Source organism: Miscanthus floridulus, chromosome 1 (assembly GCF_019320115.1).
Source record: "Miscanthus floridulus cultivar M001 chromosome 1, ASM1932011v1, whole genome shotgun sequence".
Lineage (NCBI taxonomy): Eukaryota > Viridiplantae > Streptophyta > Magnoliopsida > Poales > Poaceae > Miscanthus > Miscanthus floridulus.
Genome location: NC_089580.1, coordinates 58,269,105 through 58,289,823, shown reverse-complemented (window position 1 = coordinate 58,289,823; position 20,719 = coordinate 58,269,105). Strand labels below are relative to the sequence as shown.

The 20,719-nt window shown below is 42.8% G+C and overlaps 1 protein-coding gene across 1 annotated transcript; it reads left to right on the top strand.

Moving 5' to 3' along the window:
• The first annotated feature begins 5,737 nt into the window (after window positions 1-5,737).
• Window positions 5,738-7,347, top strand: LOC136484730 (protein G1-like5). Its single transcript, XM_066481675.1, has 2 exons — window positions 5,738-5,962; window positions 6,192-7,347. The coding sequence occupies exon 2, from the start codon at window positions 6,192-6,194 to the stop codon at window positions 6,837-6,839; it is 648 nt and encodes a 215-aa protein (XP_066337772.1). The 5' UTR covers window positions 5,738-5,962; the 3' UTR covers window positions 6,840-7,347.
• The last annotated feature ends 13,372 nt before the right edge of the window (window positions 7,348-20,719 follow it).

The following is a 20,719-nucleotide window of genomic DNA, read 5'->3' as shown; positions in this document are numbered from 1 at the left end:
ACTCGTATTGAAATGCGGTTATCAAAGTGCCACTAGATGCTCTAACTCATTGCATATGTATTTAGGATCTAGTGGAGTGCTAACACCCTTGAAAACATTTGTGAAAATATGCTAACATATGTGCACAAGGTGATACACTTGGTAGTTGGCACATTTGAGCAAGGGTAAAGAAGATAGAGTTGAAAAGGAGTTAGTCGCGCTGGTCATAGAGTGACCGGACACGTTTAAAATTAGGACCGGACGCGTCCGATATTTTATCCAGTCTTGGGGTAGTCAAACAGAAGTGACCTGACATGTCCGGAATCAGGACCGGACGGGTCCACTATTTGGACCCGAGGTGAGCGACTAAGTGAAAGTGACTGGACTCTGGCTTAGTGGAGTGACCGGACACTGTCGAGTTACTGTTCAGCGTCAGGTCAAAGTGATATAGCCCGATGCAGGTTTGCAGAGAGCGACCAGATGTGTCTGGTCGCCACACCAGACGCGACCGGTGTGAACCAGCAAGTCTCGAGTTTTCAACGCAATAATTCATTGGACGCTGGGAGTGTCTGGTCCGGTGTGATCGGACGCGTCCGATCGTCCCATAGCGGCTCTAGGAGCTCTCTGGACTCGACCTAATGCTGCGTCTCTCGGGTCTTGTCGTTTTCTAACCACACGTCCGATCACGTAGTATTACTGTGCGCAGAGATAGTCGTTTGGTGCCAATGGCTAAACAATTTGAAAAGAACACATGGCGGTTAGGCTATGACCGGACACAGCGATCGGACGCGTCCGGTCACCACACCTGACGCATCCAATGCACATGACCTTCATGTCCGGTCGTCCCGCAGTCAGCCCAATAATTAAGCCAACGGCTCTATTGTTTGGGGTGTCTATAAATATCGTTTGGCTGGCTCTAGCTTATTCTCTTGGTCATTTGCATTGACATAGCAACCTTGTGAGCTTAGCCAAAGCCCTCCCACTCATCTTCATCTTTGATTCATCATCTTTGTGAGATTAGGAGAGAATCCAAGTGCATTGATTGAGTGTTTGCATCTGGAGGCACTTGGTATTCATGTTTCGCTGCGGGTTTGGCTTGTTACTCTTGGTGGTTGCCATCACCTAGATGGCTTGGAGCAGCGAGGATCATCGAACGGAGGTTGGTGATTGTCTCTGGCTCCGATCGTATTGATTGTGATGGGTTCTTGACCTTTCCCCGACGGAGAGTCAAAAGGTACTCTAGTAAATTGTCCGTGGCTTATGCGATCCTCATTTTGTATTGATTGTGCGGCACCCTATTGAGGGTTTGGCGTGTGATGCCAATTAGCGCGTGAACCTCTAAGTGAATGAATCACCACAACGGGGACTAGCTTGCCGGCAAGCAAGTGAACCTCAGAGGAAAAATTATTGTATCTTGATTGTCTCCTTGGTATTCATTGATATTCACTCATTGGTCACTTGCCACGGCGGTATACCTCTCTACCACTCTCTTGTATTTTATTATACATTCAGTTGGATAGAGCTAGTGGTGGTTAAGACTAAATAGTGTATCATTTAATTGTATTACTCTCACTAGGTTGATCACCTAGGTGTATATTAATGGCATAGCTTTGTTGTGATATACTAAAGATCATAGAAAATAGAATTAGGTAGGTGGCTTGCAACCCCAAGTATAGTGCTAGCACAAAATTTGCTTTGCCATCTTATTGACTAATCATTTGTCTTAGTGTTATTGTAGAAATTTTTAATAGGCTATTCACCCCTCTCTAGTCATTATGACCTTTCAAAGAGTTTCTTCACTACCACTGTTGCACAGGACACAACTGTAGTCATCAAAAATACGATTTTTTCTTCTTAAAATATTCCTTGTATTGAGGCGTCTCTGAGCAAAAGTCAGAAGAAAAACTTAGGGCTTGTTTGGTTCGCCTAGTTGCTACTAAATTTAGTAGCTTTTAGTCACTTTAGTAACTTTTCAATCAAACGCTATGACTAAAAGCTACTAAAATAGCTTTAGTCCTCTCTAGTAATTCTGGAGTTACTAAAAGTGACTAAACCGTTTAGTAGCTACTAAAGTTTAGTAGCTCGAACCAAACACCCCCCTTATGCTTCTCCTAGTTACTAGAAGACCAGAGCCAATTGGACAAAGGAGAAGCTTCCAGGGTTCCTCTCTAATATTTGTATGCCTTACTAGAACTGTAATGAGATTCCCATTTGTACATCCAAGTATCATATGCTTCAGGATCCAGGTTCAAATTATGCACAAGTTCCTGTACTTCAGCAAGTTACTAGCAGCAGCCTGACTGGATAGGGGAAGACTAAAAACTCTGTCCAAATCATTGTTGATTCTCGCAAGTTCACACATGAGATACAAGCTAGCAACCTTAGTGTCATGTCAAACAAGCGGAAGTAGTGAGCGTAAGCACATTTTGGCATTGGTTCCATCGCTTTTTTAGAATCATCTTTCGATTATTGATGATGTTTGTGTGCCATGGACTTGCCGGCTTTCCCTGAGGCGTGTAGTTGTACGTGCCATCCTGGGTACAAAATCGGATTTGGCGATGATGTTATTATCTGTGTGAGTCGTTTTCTTCCTTGAAAGTGTAGTCAAGCAAGAAGGCATCGTATTTGTTCCACTGTGGCTAAAAGGGGTGGTGTACTAGTGCGAGTTGCTTTGTGCATAGTCAATGTGGTTCTTGCATTTTGTTTTGGTCGGCCGATGGCTAGGTAGTTGACTTTTGACATGTTACCATGTTCTACCAATTTGGATGTGGATTGGAGTTTTTGTTGGTTCAAGAGACTTTTACTCCCCGCCTTGGTAGACTGGTGGATGGAATATTTAGGAAGGAGCTTGGAACATATATACATGGCACGGTGGTGAGTAGCTACTCCATAAATCCTAAAAATCTAAGATATCGAAGGTTTATTATTTTTAAATTATAAAAGTATTCTAGATTGCTCAATCCTTTGAGTGATTGCCTTTTAAACCACATCCATGCATGCATGAAGCAATGTCTTTTAAACACTAACTTGTCCAAAGTAACTCATGTAATTCGTAGTCATAATCAATAATATGTATGCCTTATACTTTTTAAAGTATGTCTTACTAGAAAATTAAGTAAGTTAGTAACCAAACAAACTAATTAGTGAGAGGCAAGTTAGACTTTTGCCCGAGTCTTTGGTTCCAAAATTACTTGAATCCTTATATTTAAGGACAGAGAAAGTTACGATTATCATTGACATCTTGTTGATATCGAGGCTGAAAGTTTTACATATATGCATGTTCAACTACAACTTTAGTGTCACGTCCAAGCTAAACAAAGTAACGATTTTGGGCTTGGTTCAAATGCTTTAATCATTTTTTATTATTAGGATGATTCGTATTGGAACTGATGATGCTGTGGCCATGGTTTTTGAGATGCATTTGTTGGCCTTCTGTATAGTGGTGCAGTGCCATCCTTGGGCTGGGCAAAACCCTTGATCTGATTATTGAATCGGATCGATGATAATATTTGTGGGTATTATTTCTCTCCTTAAGTATCGCCAATGATTCAGGGTTTCATATTTTTATTGCGTATGACTACGTGCGGTGTTTGTAGCTATGTCTTAATGGCAAAGGTTGTGCAAAATCAACATGGTTTTTAATTAGATTTTGTTTTGGTTGCCTAAACTTGTTGGCTTTGACATCTTAGTGTGTGTCACTACGCTCTTCTCTCGGTTTGGGATGTATGTGGGTAGAATGTTTGAGTATTGGTTGCATCAAGAACCGTGCCTTTTAGCATGGGCAAATCTAGGGCCTGGGCTCTAGCCCATGAGCCCATGTCTAGCCCAAGCATGTCTTGTATCACTAAATTTCAACTTAAAAAGGCAAAAAAAAAAAACAAATAATTCACAAAAATTTATATAAAAGGTTAAGATCAAGAACCCTGTTCAGCTCAGGGACAGGCCATTCCTAGGTCTGTTCCTGCCTTTTAGTCTTATTAGAAGACTATGGTGGCCAGAATTTGCAGAATGCTAGAGTTTAAAAGATACCGACACGTATGATTGGTTAAGAGATGATGATTAGGGTGATATCTTTTCGTATTTAGGTTTAATATTAAAATCCATTAGTTTTAGCTTTTGTCTACATACCAACTAAGCTTGTAGTAGCTTGCAACACTAGCATTGCAAGTAGCACAAACAAGCACAACCTAATGAAAGCGTAATTGTTATCATTTTGGTCTCTTCCTCATGGCTAGTCATTCTTCCTGCCACCTAGTGTAATACACTTGATGTGTCCGAATAGAGCCCTTCTACTTACTCACCTTTTGCATCGCCTGTTCTCTTGCAATATTATGCAAGTTGAACCATAGTCCCCAATCTTTAATTTGCTCTCAGTTCAGTTTGGAGCAATAGTGGACTTTCTCTTCTCTTTCTCTCTTTGAGAAAAGAAAAAACACTAAGTGGAATTGATCTGTTCTTTCTTGAAAACAAAACAAAATAAAACCACTCCAGTTGCTATATATTTCAGTAAGTGATGGGCGATACAAATTATAAGGGAACAAGCTTACAAATCCATAGAATCATGTTTCAGGGAAACATTGTTGGTTCTTCCTCTGTTAAAAAAAATTATCGTTTTCCAATAAGGCAAACAATTCTAAGTTTTTCAAATCTATATAACATTTATGATTCTGAATGAACTATTGAATCTATTATGAAATATATTTTCATAGTAAAATTATTTGAGGCATAAATATTAATATTATTTTATATTCCCATCAACTCTAAATTGTATTGTAAGTTGTTTTAGCTTTCATAGATAGATAAATTTTATTATATATCTAAATAGCATATATCTTAATGTATAGCAAAAGGTATGTATCTAAAAAAATTAAAGTGACTTATAATCTAGAATGGACTAAGTATAAATTTGGTTGGAACTTAAAAGGTGACTTATTCTAAATTTAGAATTGTACTAGTAAGCAATTTATTTATGGGGCATATCAATACACAAGACATTGGTATCGTAATTAAAAAAGTAAAAAGCACACGGGGCACAAAGGGACGAACATATAAACCAGGAGATGTCGTGTAAGTCTGTCCGCAACGGAAGATGTATCGCGGAATCTAAATTTAAAATAGATCTTTAACATAATACTTATAGTCTCTAATAAAGTATTTATACGGAAGATCCAATTTAGTTGTCGGATGAGGCATAATCTAAATCTGAGTATCCTCTCTTCTAAAAATCCATTTATAAAAAGGGTTAAGAAGACTCAAAATAGGTATCGAACTCTTTACCTTTAACACTACCTAAAAGACGAATATATCCTATATTTTGGGTGATGGTTGTTCTCCTTAAACCGACGCGATTTCGGTCAAAATTAAACAAGAGCTGCAGAGCACCGAGCATCCTACACCGACAATTCCAGTCGGCGGCACTCGCAAGCAAGAACCACTACCAACACCGGTGAGCACCCTCCTCCGTTCCCCTCCCACGACGGCGGCATCCGCCACGCCACATCGTTCCTCCATGTCCCATCTTCACCCCCGGCCGCCCCGCGCCCCGCGCCCCGCGCCCCAGTGGAGCGTAGGCGTTGATTTGAAAAGCACCAGTCCGTACCGATGACATTTCACTTGTCACCGCCCCTACCATCGCTAAAAACCTTTCTTTTTCTCCCGTCACATCACCTTTCACTGCATACTGTCTCCTCCCCCTCACCCACACTTGCAGTCCTGCACTGTGCCACGGGAGGGCCTCCCCCTCCTCCAATCTCGCCGCCAATTAATACCCACCCCCACCCTTGCATCCTCTCCTCCCCTCCTCTCCTCCCCAAGCCCAGCGCCGAGGCATGCCGTTGCCGTGAGCGATCGATCTGTCCGGCGATCTTGGAGGCGGCGCTAGCCTGGTGCCGCGGGCTGGCTGTCCGGCCGGCGGGGGCGGCTAGCTCTCGAGCGAGGAGAACGAAGAGGAGGGCGGGAGCCAAGTGAAGTGAAGTGAAGCGAGGCAAGTGCTGTACCAGTAGTAGTGGTGGTCGCGAACACTATTTATAGCGCCCCGCCCCGCACCTCCCCGCCCCCGCGTGCGGCGCTCTCGCTCTTCTCTCTCACAGGACCACGGCTCGCGCGCGCGCGGGGGCACCGACTCCGAAATAGATAGATCTTGCTTTGCTCCGAAGCTCGCTCTCGCTTGCTGATCGTTTGTTGGTCGCCTCTTGGTTTGCTTTACTTGTTAGATGGACCTGGTGCCGCACCCGGACAGCCCGCACTCTGACAACAGCGGCGGCGGCGGCGGCGTCGGGGGCTCGGCGTCCGGGGCGCTGTCGCCGGGTGCGTCGTCCGCGGGCGCGGTGTCGGCGCTGGCGTCGCCGAGCCGGTACGAGTCGCAGAAGCGCCGGGACTGGAACACGTTCGGGCAGTACCTGCGGAACCACCGCCCGCCGCTGTCCCTGGCGCGCTGCAGCGGCGCGCACGTGCTCGAGTTCCTGCGCTACCTCGACCAGTTCGGCAAGACCAAGGTGCACACCCCCCCCTGCCCCTTCTTCGGCCACCCGGCGCCGCCGGCGCCCTGCCCGTGCCCGCTCCGCCAGGCGTGGGGCAGCCTCGACGCGCTCGTGGGCAGGCTGCGCGCCGCCTACGAGGAGAACGGCGGGCGGCCCGAGAACAACCCCTTCGGCGCGCGCGCCGTCAGGCTCTACCTCCGCGAGGTGCGCGACCATCAGTCCCGCGCCCGGGGCGTCAGCTACGAGAAGAAGAAGCGCAAGAAGGCCCCGGCGCACCCTGTCCCCGCCGCCGTCATCTCCTCCTCCTCCCACGACGGCAACGGACACCACTACTACGAGCACCAGATGCCGCCTCCACCACCGCCCGGCGCAGCGGCTTGACTGGCCGGCCGGACGGCCGGAGCTCCCGGCCCCATGTATGCTACTACCACATGCACTACTAGTCGATCATCTTCTTGGTCGGTTGGGCTCTCTAGCTAGCTGAAGCTCCTGTCATCGACTACTATATGTGGAGTACCCATATATCGCCTCTATCTAGTTCTTGGTTTCTTCTTGCTACCATATATCTATCGATCTGTAGCTATACAGTTTAGCTGCTACTACTGCTATTACAACTGCTGCTGCTGCTGCTGCAAATTACCTATTAGCCCGTTGCTCTTTCATATGCTTTGCTGCTGGTATTGCTACGTACTGGAACTACTACTGCCTCCTAATTAGGTCAGTTCTGGATCTGATCATTTCCCAGCTTAATTGGTGACTCTACTATTTGCTGCTACTGGAGTACTGCTAATGCCTCCAGCTGCAGTTGTGAACTTCCTGTATGATGATATGCTTGCCTAGCGGCTTGCTCGTCCTTGCTTAATTAACTTGGGATTTTTTAATCAGCTAGCCGGCTACATCTACATCGATTTGGTAAAATTAATCCTCTTGTTTAATTTCTAGCTTGCTGCTGATCTACCAGCTGCGTGCTCTCTGACTTTGAGTTTAGATTTCTTTGCATCCAGTGTGAGATGAGATCAGATGTTCTTCTTCATCTTGCTCATTCTTGTTCTTGGGGTCTCGGTGGTGTGATCGATGCGGTGAGTCATGTCAGTTTCTGGCGTCCTCGCGGGGAATAAACGTACTGTTGCTGCGGGTCAGGGATGGATGAGTGGGTTGGTTCGGAGGGCTGTGGTATGGACTGCGCCGAGGCCGGGCGATGGCGATGGCGATGGCGATGGCGTGTGGTGTGGCGTCTGTGCTAGTCTACTGCAGCCTGCTATTGCGACCTGCTACACTCTTCTGGGGCTCTTTTCCATTTCTTTTTATGGTAGTTATGTCCTAATACCATAACTGGCTAGGCTTGCCTGGTCATCTTATGGGTGCCTGCAAAGGAGATGCCCACGGCCGATTGGAATGTGGACATACTCTATATGGTTCGATCATGAACGATTTCTCCTTGCTTAGTGGCTATTTATTTGAGGATAAATTGGATAATGCTATTCATATGTTGTTTGCCATAGTGCTTGTAGTTTGTGGCCTGTTTGAAACCCGAGAATTTGATGGGGTTCTGCAAGATTTGTTTCATAAAATAAGAGCGGGGTAGGCCTTTTTAGATCATGCTGTAAAGTTTTGCGGTGTTATATCGGAAGTTACATAGTGTCTGTAAAGTTTTGGGGTGTTATATCGGAGGTTATATAGAGGGTCGCTTGGGGTGTTTGATACTAATAAAAAAAACAAATTATAAATTTCGACTGTAAATCGCGAGACGAATTTATTAAGCCTAATTAAGATGTCATTAGCACGTGTGTACTGTAGCACTTTATTGTTAAATCATAGATTAATTATGTTTAAAAGATTCGTCTCGTAAAATAGTCGTAATTTGTGTAATTAGTTATTTTTTTAGTTTATATTTAATATTATATATATATATCTAAATATTCGATGGGATATGAGGTAAAGTTTTGGGGTTAGATCTAAACCATGCCTGTTTAGATTCAGGGCCTAAAATTTTAGGGTGTCATATTAAATATTACATAAGATGTCATGGGGTATTCGGATACTAATAAAAAAATAATTACAGTATCCGCGATATGAATCTATTAAGTTTAATTAATCTGTCATTAGCATGTGTATCGTAGTACTTTACTGTCAAATCATTGACTAATTAAGTTTAAAAGATTTGTCTTGTAAAGTAGTCGTAATCTGTGTAATTAATTATTTTTAATTTATATTTAATACTTTATATATGTGTTTAAATATACGCTGAGATAGAGTGTAAAGTTTTGACGGGCCTTAATTGCTTTCTGTATGAATCTGTGAAGTTCTCAAACAGGACCTTCAGTTTGTGGCAGCACGCACTCTTTTGAATTCATGGAGCTGTGAGTGCAGTCTGTGTTTCTGACTGGTTGCAAAGTTTTTGTGGTTGCTGCTTTGGATCCCGCGGGGTGTTTGGTTCCACTGTCCCATCGGATGGACACATGCATTGAGGATTAAATATTTATGAAATTATAATTTGTGAGCCAAATTTATTAAGTTTAATTAGTCTATGATTTGATAATATGGTGCTACAATAAACATATGCTAATAATAAATTAATTAGGTTTAATAAATTTATCTCATAGGTTACTATGAACTTCTGGAATTTATTTATCCAAATATCCTATATGATACCCCACGTGATATTTGATACGACAACTCTTAAACTTCAGTTATGTATCCAAATGCCCCTATGTCTTTTATGGCAGCAGGTACGAGCAGAAGACTACAGGTAGAGGTTTTGTCAGGATGCATTGCATGCTGCAGGTTGTCCAAGCTTTTGCCTGCTTCTGGTTGAACGTGCAAATTTTTAGACACGTTAGGGGGTGTTTGTTCCTACAGGAAAATTTTAGTTCCTCACATCGGATATTTGGACGCATATATGAAGTATTAAATATAGATGAAAAAAATAATTAATTATACAAATTGTGACTAATTTGCGAGATGGATTTTTTAAGCCTAATTAGTCCATGATTTGATAATGTGGTGCTACAGTAAATATGTGCTAATGGTGGATTAATCAGGCTTAATAAATTCGTCTCGTAAATTAGTCTTCATCTATGTAATTAGTTTTATAATTAACTCATATTTATTTTTCCTAAATAGCATCTGAATATCCGATGTGACATGGACTAAAATTTAGTCAGAAACCAACACCCCCTTAGACACGTTAGATAACAAACAAGCTTCAACATATCTGGAATCTGGATAACTGTAACAGCTATAAGTTCAGTTATCTGGACAACTGAAACAGGTACGATCAGAGAATTACATGCATCAGCAACAATCTAATAAGGATGTCTACACATGCATGATGACAGATATGACTTGTCATTTTTTAGAAACAAGCAAAACTGTCATCAACTACATGAATTAATTTTTCAAAAAAAAGGTAAAATAGCACAATGAAAACACATCTATAGTGACTGAATATTATCTCAACCATAGTAGCATCTTATTCCACTATTCGTCCACTGCATATTAACAGAGACAGCAGCATTCACACATTGGCGCCAACACACGCAGTTTATTTGGATTCGGGAAAAAAAACAGCACACAAAGTTCAGGCCACAGGCCACATTACAACGATGCAACTTAAAGAAACGTAGTCCATGAAACATTACGACTCAACATGCACGTTTTGGAAAATAAAACTTATAGACTGCCGTGGTAGGAAATATGCTACGGATATCATCTACTTCGATCTAGATCTCCTGTCCTCCCAGCAGATCTACAGAAAGTTCAGGTGGCCCTCTTTTGTTTCCATGCTCAGGAAGTTCCTACGGTCTAGCGTGTTCTTGTAAATAACTAGAGCGTGAGCATAAACAGCATCAGACTCTCACAAACCATCTTCTTTCAAAATCTTGTACACTTTATCCATCTCCTCTTCCTGCTTGTTGATAAGGGCCTTTTGCTGTCTATGGTCTTTAATGATGTCGGTTAGGTCGTTAAGGCAGTCATCAATGGAAGCCCTCTTCTTACTGGGAGGGCTGTTGACAGAGTATTCCCTAGTGGATCTATTGGAGGACTGACCAACACTCTGGACACCAATGGGGTCCTGGGACATGTCGTGTGGAGTGTCATGGCTAGCAGTACTAGGTGTCCTCGCGCGATGATGTCCACCAGAAGAGAGCAACGTCCCCTTGTCGCGGGGGGTGTGTCCCCAAAGAGTCAGCGGTAGGTCAAGGCATTTGGGAGTTTTGGTCCGCTGCGCAGCAGATTGACTATTTTCTTGCACGTGTACCATGGTTCCACAGGTTAGAACGAATAGAATGGGAACATCCCTAGTACTTGGTAGTCAAGGGGTTAGAAAGAAATGAGATGGAAGTTAGTACCCCGTCGGCACCCTAAAAAACGAGGGGTCAACTGTGACGACTCCTGTATTCTGGTCACGGCCTAGGCCAGTGTGGGTTTGAAGGTCGCGCCAATTAAAGAACGCCCGTTTCATCTCGTTGAATTTGTTCTGTAGCTGTTTCTTGTCATACGGCAACCCTGTTGCATGTTCAAATTCTGTATACACATTTGCCAAGTCAATGGTTGTTCGGCCTTTCTGGTTCCAGTGCAATTGGTTTTTCTGTCCTATCTCTAGTTCCAGAAAGGCCCTCAAGGTGGCGTCATCTTAGCACGATCCGTGGACATCTGATGCCATGTTTAAAATGTATGGTATGATGTACGCAGCATAGACGAAAAAAGCAACAGGTCTAAGAGTTACAGACAGGAGAGTTAGGGCGTAACAAATGGGGACGTGCCTTGGCAAAATGCTTGGCGCGTTTTGAACAGAGATTGTAGTGCCTGGCTTCAGGTGAAGAGCACGATGAAGTGGAGGACACTGCCAGTGTGGGCAGTGTTGAGCAGCACTTGTTAGCACGTCCACGAAATGGCTGCAGAAAGGGTAATACTTCGAATGTGAGCGGTGCACTGCGAGAAACAAAACAAAACACCTTGTAAATGAAATTATATATGCACCAGGTAATCTCTTCTTAGAATAAGGAGTTCATAATCACCTACCAAGATCAACTGATATAATCCAAATCAAGCAAAACTAATCAAGAATTTTTTGTACAAGTGGTATATCCTACGATCTGTCTTCTATGTTTCAATAGCACGTTTGAATAAGAGTTCATTTTTGTTGTTTGCTGCTTCAAACAGGATCTGATATGGCAAACATTGAGTCATATTCTTCCACATATACAATTGCTGCGCTGGACTTATATCGCAAAAAATCATTTTTCATCAGACCATATAAGTTGATCCGGATGAATCAGAGGATTCAGTTTAGCCGACAGTATTATTCCAATTCAGATGGTAACACCCGATGCCCACCCATCACTCATCTATTCTGACCGTCCTAACTTATGCATAATGGATACAAACTTTATTACCAAACAACACCCAAGTTAGCATACAGCCTATCCCCAACCTTTGGCATCATCGGTGGCTCAAAGAGAAATATTTTGAAGTAGTAACCTATGAACATTTACCACATCCATAACAGAAGCACGCTACTTTAAAAGGTCGAGCTTATGCATATCATAAAACAAACAGAACTTGACAACCAGCATGGCTGAGTAAAGCAGTGCAATGTAAAGCAGGATGACACAGTAAAGCTAAACCGTTGCATAATCCCACTAAGAATAAGAACATCACGAATGTGAGCGCTGCACTGCAAGTCACAAGTGAACACAGACGCAGGTGCACGAGAACGAATCTAGGGTCCTCGGATCTGGCGAAGCGGCAGGCGATTCCGGCGAGCTGAGATGCGGATCCATGGGTGGCGCTCGGCACTACTACAAAAAGCATTTCTAGGGGCGGCTGGTAACTCTTTGTAGGGGCGGTTTGCCCAGCCGCCCCTACGCAAGGGTCTCTACAAATCATGCATTTGTAGGGGCGGTTCCTAGGCCACCCCTACAAATCGATTTGTAGGGGCGGCTGTACCAGCCGCCCCCTACAAACAGCTATTTGTAGGGGCGGTTCAATCTAGAACCGCCCCTACAGTACGTTTTCCTGCAAAAAAAATTCAAATTTACAATTCAAAATCGCGTTGCCGAACGTCCCACGACTAACGTTCCAAACCGCGTTCGCGTTGCCGAACGCCCCGCGACCAACATTCTGAACCGCGTTCGCGTTGTCGAACGCCCCGCGACCAACGTTCCAAACCGCATTCATGTTGCCGAACGCCCCGCGACCAGCGTTCGCATTGGCGAACGCCCCGCGACCGCGACTACACGCACAAGAGTATTCTATAAACTACAATTACAAGTCCAATTCACAAGAATATATACAATCCATCATTAAATATATAAATTCTGTACACATTGTTATCAACGTCCTAGAGCTAGTCTTTCATTCTCGCGAAGGTGTTGGTACTGAGGATTTGTACTTAACTCAGACTCTCGGTCATGGTAGGCGCCTCTGACGTGTACAATCTGGTCCAATATGAAGTTGCAAAGGTCGCCGACGAGCTCTAAGAGTTGGTCATCCTTGTATGGGTCTCTTTTTATTCCTTTCTCTTCTCTCCACTACAAGAGAACAAGTTACAACAAAATTCAAAGATTACATTCATATCATATCAGGAGGACAAGGACTTACATGCACCACATGCAAATTAGATTCATCTCCATTTCTCCCAGGCGAAAGCATGTTTGCATGTCATTGAAGTCAAAGACAATTTTCCTGGCTGGGCTTCCAAATGTGCCGGTGGGGAAGCATGCTTGTATGATATCTATCCTCGTTGGGAGAACATGCAAGTACCAATCATGGAACCTTCTTATTCCAAGTGGTAGGCGCTGGATATGCCGGTTTGGTAGGAAGGGCTTGCCTCTTTTATATATTTTCGGGCAATCCTTTGACCATTTGATGGCATCAACATTTGGATACTGCTTTGTAATTTGGTGGAGTTTGCTAGTGACGGCCTCCTCAGAACCCCGTGATGGGACTTTTTTAACTTGGTTCACATGCTTGAACTAGTCATGGGAATACCACTTGGACACCGATGAGACATCTTTGATCAAAACATAAACTGGCCTTATGGTGATTGGATGCTTCTTTCGAAGTTCCCATTCAGGCACGTCCTTGTCTTCTTGTGCTACAGCTTCTTTAGGAGGCACTCGTTGTTCATATATCGGCTGTGCTTGTTGAGAAGACTGTGGTATCTCATAATGCACTTGCTCGGTATGAGCTGGAGAAGGTTGTGGCATCTCATCAGGCACATGCTCGCTAGGAGGCGGGGAAGAAGGTGGCATCTCAGGAATGTGGGGGTCATGAGACGGTGAAAATATCTCCCTGACCTCAACAACTCGCTCTAAATTTGGGAGAGGGGGAGGCGGTGAAGAAGCAGTCAATATAATGTCCCATTTGTGCCAGAGGATGAACTGCCCCATAACGTCTCTGAGTAATACTAGCCCCTCGGAAGTTGCATAGTCTATCCTCCACTGCATAAACTCGGGCTTCACTGTATGCACCTCGACCCTAGTGTAGTCCGGAGGTATCTTATTATTGTGGTGTAAGCCACCGGGAGGATGTGCCACACCTGTTGCCACCTCCATCACAGTGTTCTGCCGGCCACTGAGAAACACCAAGGTGCAACTAGTTGGTTCCCATATGCGATCGACTGGGGTTGCGGCTGCAGTGGAACCTTGGCTGCTAGAAACTTTTAGAGGGCTGCCACCTAATGCCAGTTCTCCCGGTGGCGTCACTAATATCCATGGCTCCGTAGACAGTCCTTGCTCCTCCAGCGCCTTCGCAACTAGAGCCTTCACTTGGAGCTTAAGACTAGTCTCCCGGTCTTGGCCATGTTTCTTGTACATGTGCTTGTCCTTTTTGAATCCTTGCTTCCAGGTCATCCTTTTCCCTAGCCCCCTGGTGCGGTCTGTGTGCTCCTTGTTTCCCAAGCCAAGGCTAAGCTCATCCCTCTCTCTGGAAGGATTGAATGAGCCCTTCTCCTTGTCTTCAGCATATTTCAGTATCCTTGATACCGCCTCTTGGGTCTCCGGCTTATCAAACTTAAGATTACTGCTGGATGATTCTGTACTCCTCATATATATCCAGTTCCTTGAGCGTACCTTCAAATTCATCACATCGATATTCCCAGCAGCTACGGCCTCTTCATCCATCTTCCTAAACTGCTCTTCCTTGGCATAGTAGCCACCGGGGCCTAGATGATGGTGGTGTTTGTTCCTTTTCGCCAGCTCGGTGTTACGGGCACTGAGCTCCAATGCCTCCGGTGAAGTCTTCTGAGCCACGAGGTCCTCCCATTGACTAGGAGTTATTTTGCCGAACTCATTGAAGGGAGTTAACCCCTTTTGGATATACTTCGTGTTGAGCTCCGACCTCCAACGTCGGAATGACTCTCCCATCATCCTAATAGCATTTTTTTTACCAATTCATGCTTACCCTTTGGAAATCTAAAATTGACCTTCAGCTACCTATCCCATAGTGCATTCTTTGTGTTCTCTGGTACCTCTTTCCAGTTAGGGATTGCTAGGTTCAATTTATCTCTTACTAGGGCCCAGATCGTATTACAAAATTTTCCTCTTAATTCCTTCGGCTTAAGGATCTCCCCTGCTGGCCCGACCTCCGTTATCACATAGCATGCCTTATCTGGATATAGATTTTCTTTTCTATCCCCTCATTTCCTCTTAGGCTTGGTAGTCATGGTTGTGTCTTGAGTTTGTGGAGCAGAGGCATCGTGATCCGTCTCTGTGGCTGTTGCCTCAGCTCTCCTTTCCTCTACTCCGTCTTGTCCAGCGAGATGTCGCGGACGTCGACGTCATCTTTTTCGAGTTTTAGGAGGGATCTGTATATACAACAGGTCAAAGTGTTAGCAGAGGTAACATAGCCAAAGCTTTAGCAAAATTTACAAGCTAAGGCTTTTTTCCTACCTCCTCGTTCGGGTCAAAATCCTTATCTAAATCTTCCTCCGTTGGCCTCCTTATGGCTTCATGTGGGAAAGGATCCTTGGGACTTTCATATCCCTCTTCTAAGTCATCATTATTATCATCCTCTTCTTCTTTGCCTTCAGCAGCCTCTCCTGCTCTTCCTTCTGTCCCCCCTTTCTCCTCGTCACACTGCTCCTGAGTAAGCATCACTTCTAGATCCTTTTCTAACTCGTTATCAAACTACTCCTGAGTTAGCTGGTCCTCTAGTGCTTGCTCCTCATTGGTTAGGTGCTCATCATGCTTGGGGCATCGGGCTGCACTGTCTAGTGTCTGTGACATTATTTCGCGCTTTGTTCTAATAGATGCAAGAAAGTGTGCTTTAGGTACGCGAGAAGGTATAAGAAATCAAAAAGGGCTATAAACCAAAGTAGTCCTATAAAACAACAATATATATATAAAAGAGTAGTAGCAGTGGTAGAGGCCTCAGAAACATGTCAATCATCATCTGATCTTAAACTTGGAGCATCAAGGCATCATAACAGAGAAGAGAGGAGAAGGTAATGTAGGGGCGGCTGCTAATGATGCCAAGTTCCTCACAAGTTCTTGATCATCAGCTCATATTCCATATAATGTATGGACTTAGACAATTTCATCATCCGCAAAACAAAGGAGAGGAGTGGAGAGGGGAGATTTGGCAAAAAAAACCAACAGCTGCTTAGCAAACAAAGTGCAGCAGTTGATGGCAAAAGACAGGACAACAAGTCCTGGGCGAGTCCTAGGAAATTTGGCAAAAAAAGCAACAGCAGCCAACAGTTAGTAGCTAGAAGTAGCCACTTAGGAGTAGTAAGTAGTAAGTAGTTGAGTAGAGTAAGTGCAGTAGTAGAGTGGTAGTAGTAGAGTAAGAGGAGGTGTAGGAAGTAGTAAGTAGGAGTAGCAAGTAGTAAGGAGGAGTAGCAAGTAGGAGTAGCAAGTACAAGGAGGAGGAGTAATAAGAGTAGCAAGAGGAGTAGTAGGAGTAGTAAGAGGAGGAGTAGTAGGAGGAGTAGTAGTAGTAGGAGGAGTGGTAGGAGTAGTAGTAGTAGTAGTAGCAGCAGCAGCAGCCACTACACACCAGCAGTATATAAGCAAAAAAATAGAGAAGGAGTAGTAGTAGGAGCAGGAGGAGTACTAGTAGGAGTAGTGGTAGGAGTAGGAGTAGTAGTAGTAGTAGCAACAGCCACTACACACCAGTAATATATAAGCAAAAAAATAGAGAAGGAGTGGTAGTAGTAGAGTAAGAGCAGTAGCCACTTAGGAGTACCAAGTAGTAGTAGTAAGTAGAAAGTAGTAGAGTAGAGTAAGTGTAGCAGTAGAGTGGTAGTAGTAGAGTAAAAGCAGCAGCCACTTAGGAGTAGTAGTAGGAGCATCACTGAAAGAAGAGCAGTAGTAGGAGTAGCAAGTACAGGGAGGAGGAGTAATAGGAGTAGTAATAGGAGTAGTAGGAGTAGTAAGAGGAGGAGTAGTAGGAGTAGAAGTAGTGGTAGGAGTAGTAGTAGTAGTAGCAGCAGCAGCAACAGCCACTACACACCAGCAGTATATAAGCAAAAAAACAAAGAAGGAGTAGTAGTAGGAGCAGGAGGAGTACTAGTAGGAGTAGTGGTAGTAGTAGTAGTAGTTAAGTAGTAGTAGTAGTTAAGTAGTAGTAGTAGTAGCAACAACCACTACACACCAGCAGTATATAAGCAAAAAAATAGAGAAGGAGTGGTAGTAGTAGAGGAAGAGCAGCAGCCACTTAGGAGTAACAAGTAGTAGTAGTAAGTAGAAAGTAGTAGAGTAGAGTAAGTGTAGCAGTAGAGTGGTAGTAGTGGAGTAAGAGCAGCAGCCACTTAGGAGTAGTAGTAGGAGAATCACTAAAAGAAGAGCAGCAGTAGGAGTAGCACTTTATAAATGTGACAGATTATATAGCACTTTATAAATGTGTCAACAAAAGTCAAGTCTGGTGCTATAATGAGTTTAAGTGGAGACCAGACTAGATGAGTCATCTCATTTCATAGGTGCTATAATGATAGATTTGATCTTATCATACAGATTAAAGCTGCATAAATAGCACTAGACTAAAACATGCTATAGATCGACACCTGAAACAGCTTAGTAAACAGAACAAAGCAAAGAAATTTAATGCCAATAGGAAGGGGGTCAGAACTGTTTAATAAACTTAACAAAGCAAGCTAACTGAAAGGTGGCTTTCCTTCAGAGTTGAGAACTAAGACCAAACAATACTAGCTTCTGATGCATATGAGACCAAACAGTACTAACTGAGTACTAGCTCACTGAAAGGTGGCTCAGTTTTCAAGCTTCTGAAATGATCAGAACACATATAGGAAAAGATTTCTGCAATTGAGTTATCGATTCATTTCTGCTGACGCATATGAGACTCTGTTATTTCATTGACAGATCAAGCAAGGAACATGTTAGTGACTAACATGCTATCATGCATGGTGATGTGCAGTACACACTACAGAGACACACGCCCTTAGTTTGGCTCTGATCCTCGAGGCTCTGATCTATCGACACATGCACATTTTTTAGAGTTCTTACCTGGACAAACAGGGTTGCATGCCAACTAGAAACAATGATTCATACATGCTACCGATCCTTAATGAAACCAACCAAGCGCAGGTGCTTTAGATAAAACATTTCAGACATTCACTAAACGCGCTTAAAGTAGCCTATTAGAAGAAAGTCATGTTCCCCACACAAGTTACAATCTGCTAATAGCTGGCACTATACCACAATAAAAACTCATTGACAGCTAACCTGCTTTCATACAAACACGTAAACTGAAATCAAGAATAATCTAACCAGACATGACATCACATCATTGTTGGATGACTCCAAACAAAATACTACTTCAAAAGGAAGTGGAGAGATTTTTATTTCAGTTTGCTTTCTTGTGGGTTCCCTGACAACGGCGAAGGTGTGATCCACTTCAAACAAAGTTGGTAAAAGCCACTAAGAAATCTAGAAATGAAAACCTAGCATCTCTAGTAATCCACTAATTGGAACCAACCCAGCATCTAGAAAGAAAAACAAAGCATGTTTTGGATCTTCAGGGTCTCAGGGAAGGGGAGGGTGGAAGGAGACACCTTTTGGATATGTTCGGTGATGATTCCAACGGTTGTCCTAGGGCGCACAGGTTGTCTTGGGGCGGCCGACCGGCCAGGGCCAACCACCGAGACGGGCAGTTTTCAGGGCCGAGCAGCCGGCGGGGGCGGTGGTGTGGAGGCGAGTGGGGGCTGGAGGTGGAAACCCTAGGGAGGCACGCCGTCGGACGATCAGAAACCCTAGGGCGGGGAGGAGCAGGCGTGCAGGTGCGGGGAGGGGGCGCGTGGGGCCGGCGTCGGGACAGGTCCGGGAGGTAGCCTGACGGCGTTGGAGAAGAAGAGAGCGCCCAACAGGCAACTCCTGTGTGCGGCCTTGAATATATAGTCGGGATGATTTGTAGGGGCGGTTCCTAATCCAGCCGCCCCTATAAATGCATTTCTACGGGCGGTTGCTGATCCAGCCACCCCTACAAATGCATTTGTAGGGCGGTTCCTGATCCAGCCGATCCTACAAATAGTTTCTATTTTTTAAATTATAAATTCTATATTTTTAATATCATAAAAACACAAAGCAATATAAAAAACTATGTATATGCACAAATATAATATTTTGTATTATTCTATATATGAAGAAATATATATAAACAATTGTGGTCAAAACAATATAGAAAACAAAAAAACAAAAATTAAAAATTTAAATTTTAAAACTTCGACTACAATTTATGACATTAAATGAAATAAAATGAAAATGTTGTAAACATAAAAGTTGTATAACTCATCAACATGTACAACTTTTATTTTGGTCATCTTGTCATGTGACTTTGTTTGAACGATTCAAAATTTGAAATTCAAATAATTTCAACTTGAAATAATATTTTGAAAGAGTAAATGATTTCAGATGAAAAACTCATGAGTACCAAAGTTGTAGAACTCATTAATATGTACAACTTTTATTTTAATCATATTTTCATTTGACCAAATTTGAATAGTTGAAATTTTGAATTTCACTAAATGGCAACTTCAAACAAGATTTTGAAACCTTAAATGATTTCAACAATAAAAGTCATGAACATAAAAGTTGTTGAACTCCTCACTATCTACAACTTTTATTTTGGTCACTTCTTCATGTGACAAAGTATTAGTAAACATTGTTCATAAATTCACATATGACTCATAGTTTCATGAACTATACGAGAAACATGTTGATTTGTAAACAATGTTTACTATCACTTTGTCAGATGAAGAAATGATCAAAATAAAAGTTGTAGATCTTGATGAGTTATACAACTTTGGTACTCATCACTTTTTCAGCTAAAATCATTTAATAGTTGAAAATCTCGTTCGAACTTGTCATTTTTTAAATTTAAAAATTTGAAGTGCTCAAACTTTGTCAAATGAAAAGAATGACCAAATCAACACACTAACTTGATAGGGCAAGATTTTAGAAAATTTTAGGAAAAAAATCATCACATTTGGAGTTAGTATGAGGGAGAAAGACTAGTTATAAATTTTACCCAGAGATTAAAAAAAATCACAACTGTTCATGATGATCAATGATGAACAAGTGTGATTTCTCTTTTTAATCTGTGGCTGAAACTTGTAACTAGTTTTTCTCCCTCATACTAACTCCAAATGTGATGGTTTTTTCCCTAAAATTTTTTAAAATCATGCTCTATTATTTTAGTCTAGTCATCTATCTTTGTCACTAATTTTGAACAATTCAAATTTTAAATTTCAGAAAATGACAGCTTCAAACCTGATTTTCAAACACTAAATAATTTCAGCTGTAAAGGTGATGAATATAAAAGTTGTATAACTCATCAAGATCTCCTACTTTTATTTTGGTAATTTCTTCATTTCATAAAGTGTTAAGTGATTTCATAAAGTTTTAGTAGTAATAGAGTGGATGTTCAAATAGAGTCATCTGGATGTTGCAAAGGGTAGTCTCACACACATGCATAAATGTAGTCTCACACACATACAAAAATATGTAGTCTTACACACGTACATAAATATATAGTCTCACACGCATGCATAAATGAAGTCTTACAAACACACACTTACACAAATACTCCACGTTCAACAACTAGCTAGCCCGCTGTAACGACTTTTCCCTTGACACAGTTTCGTTCCCATGACAATATGTCTTTGGAGATGTTCTTTTCCACAACACTGATTTTCTTAGAAAAGTCTATGAATAGCGGCATCTCATCATAGTTATTATAAGTTTCAACATCGTCCATGCCATCAACTCTAATAATATGTTGTTTCCCGGAGGCAACCA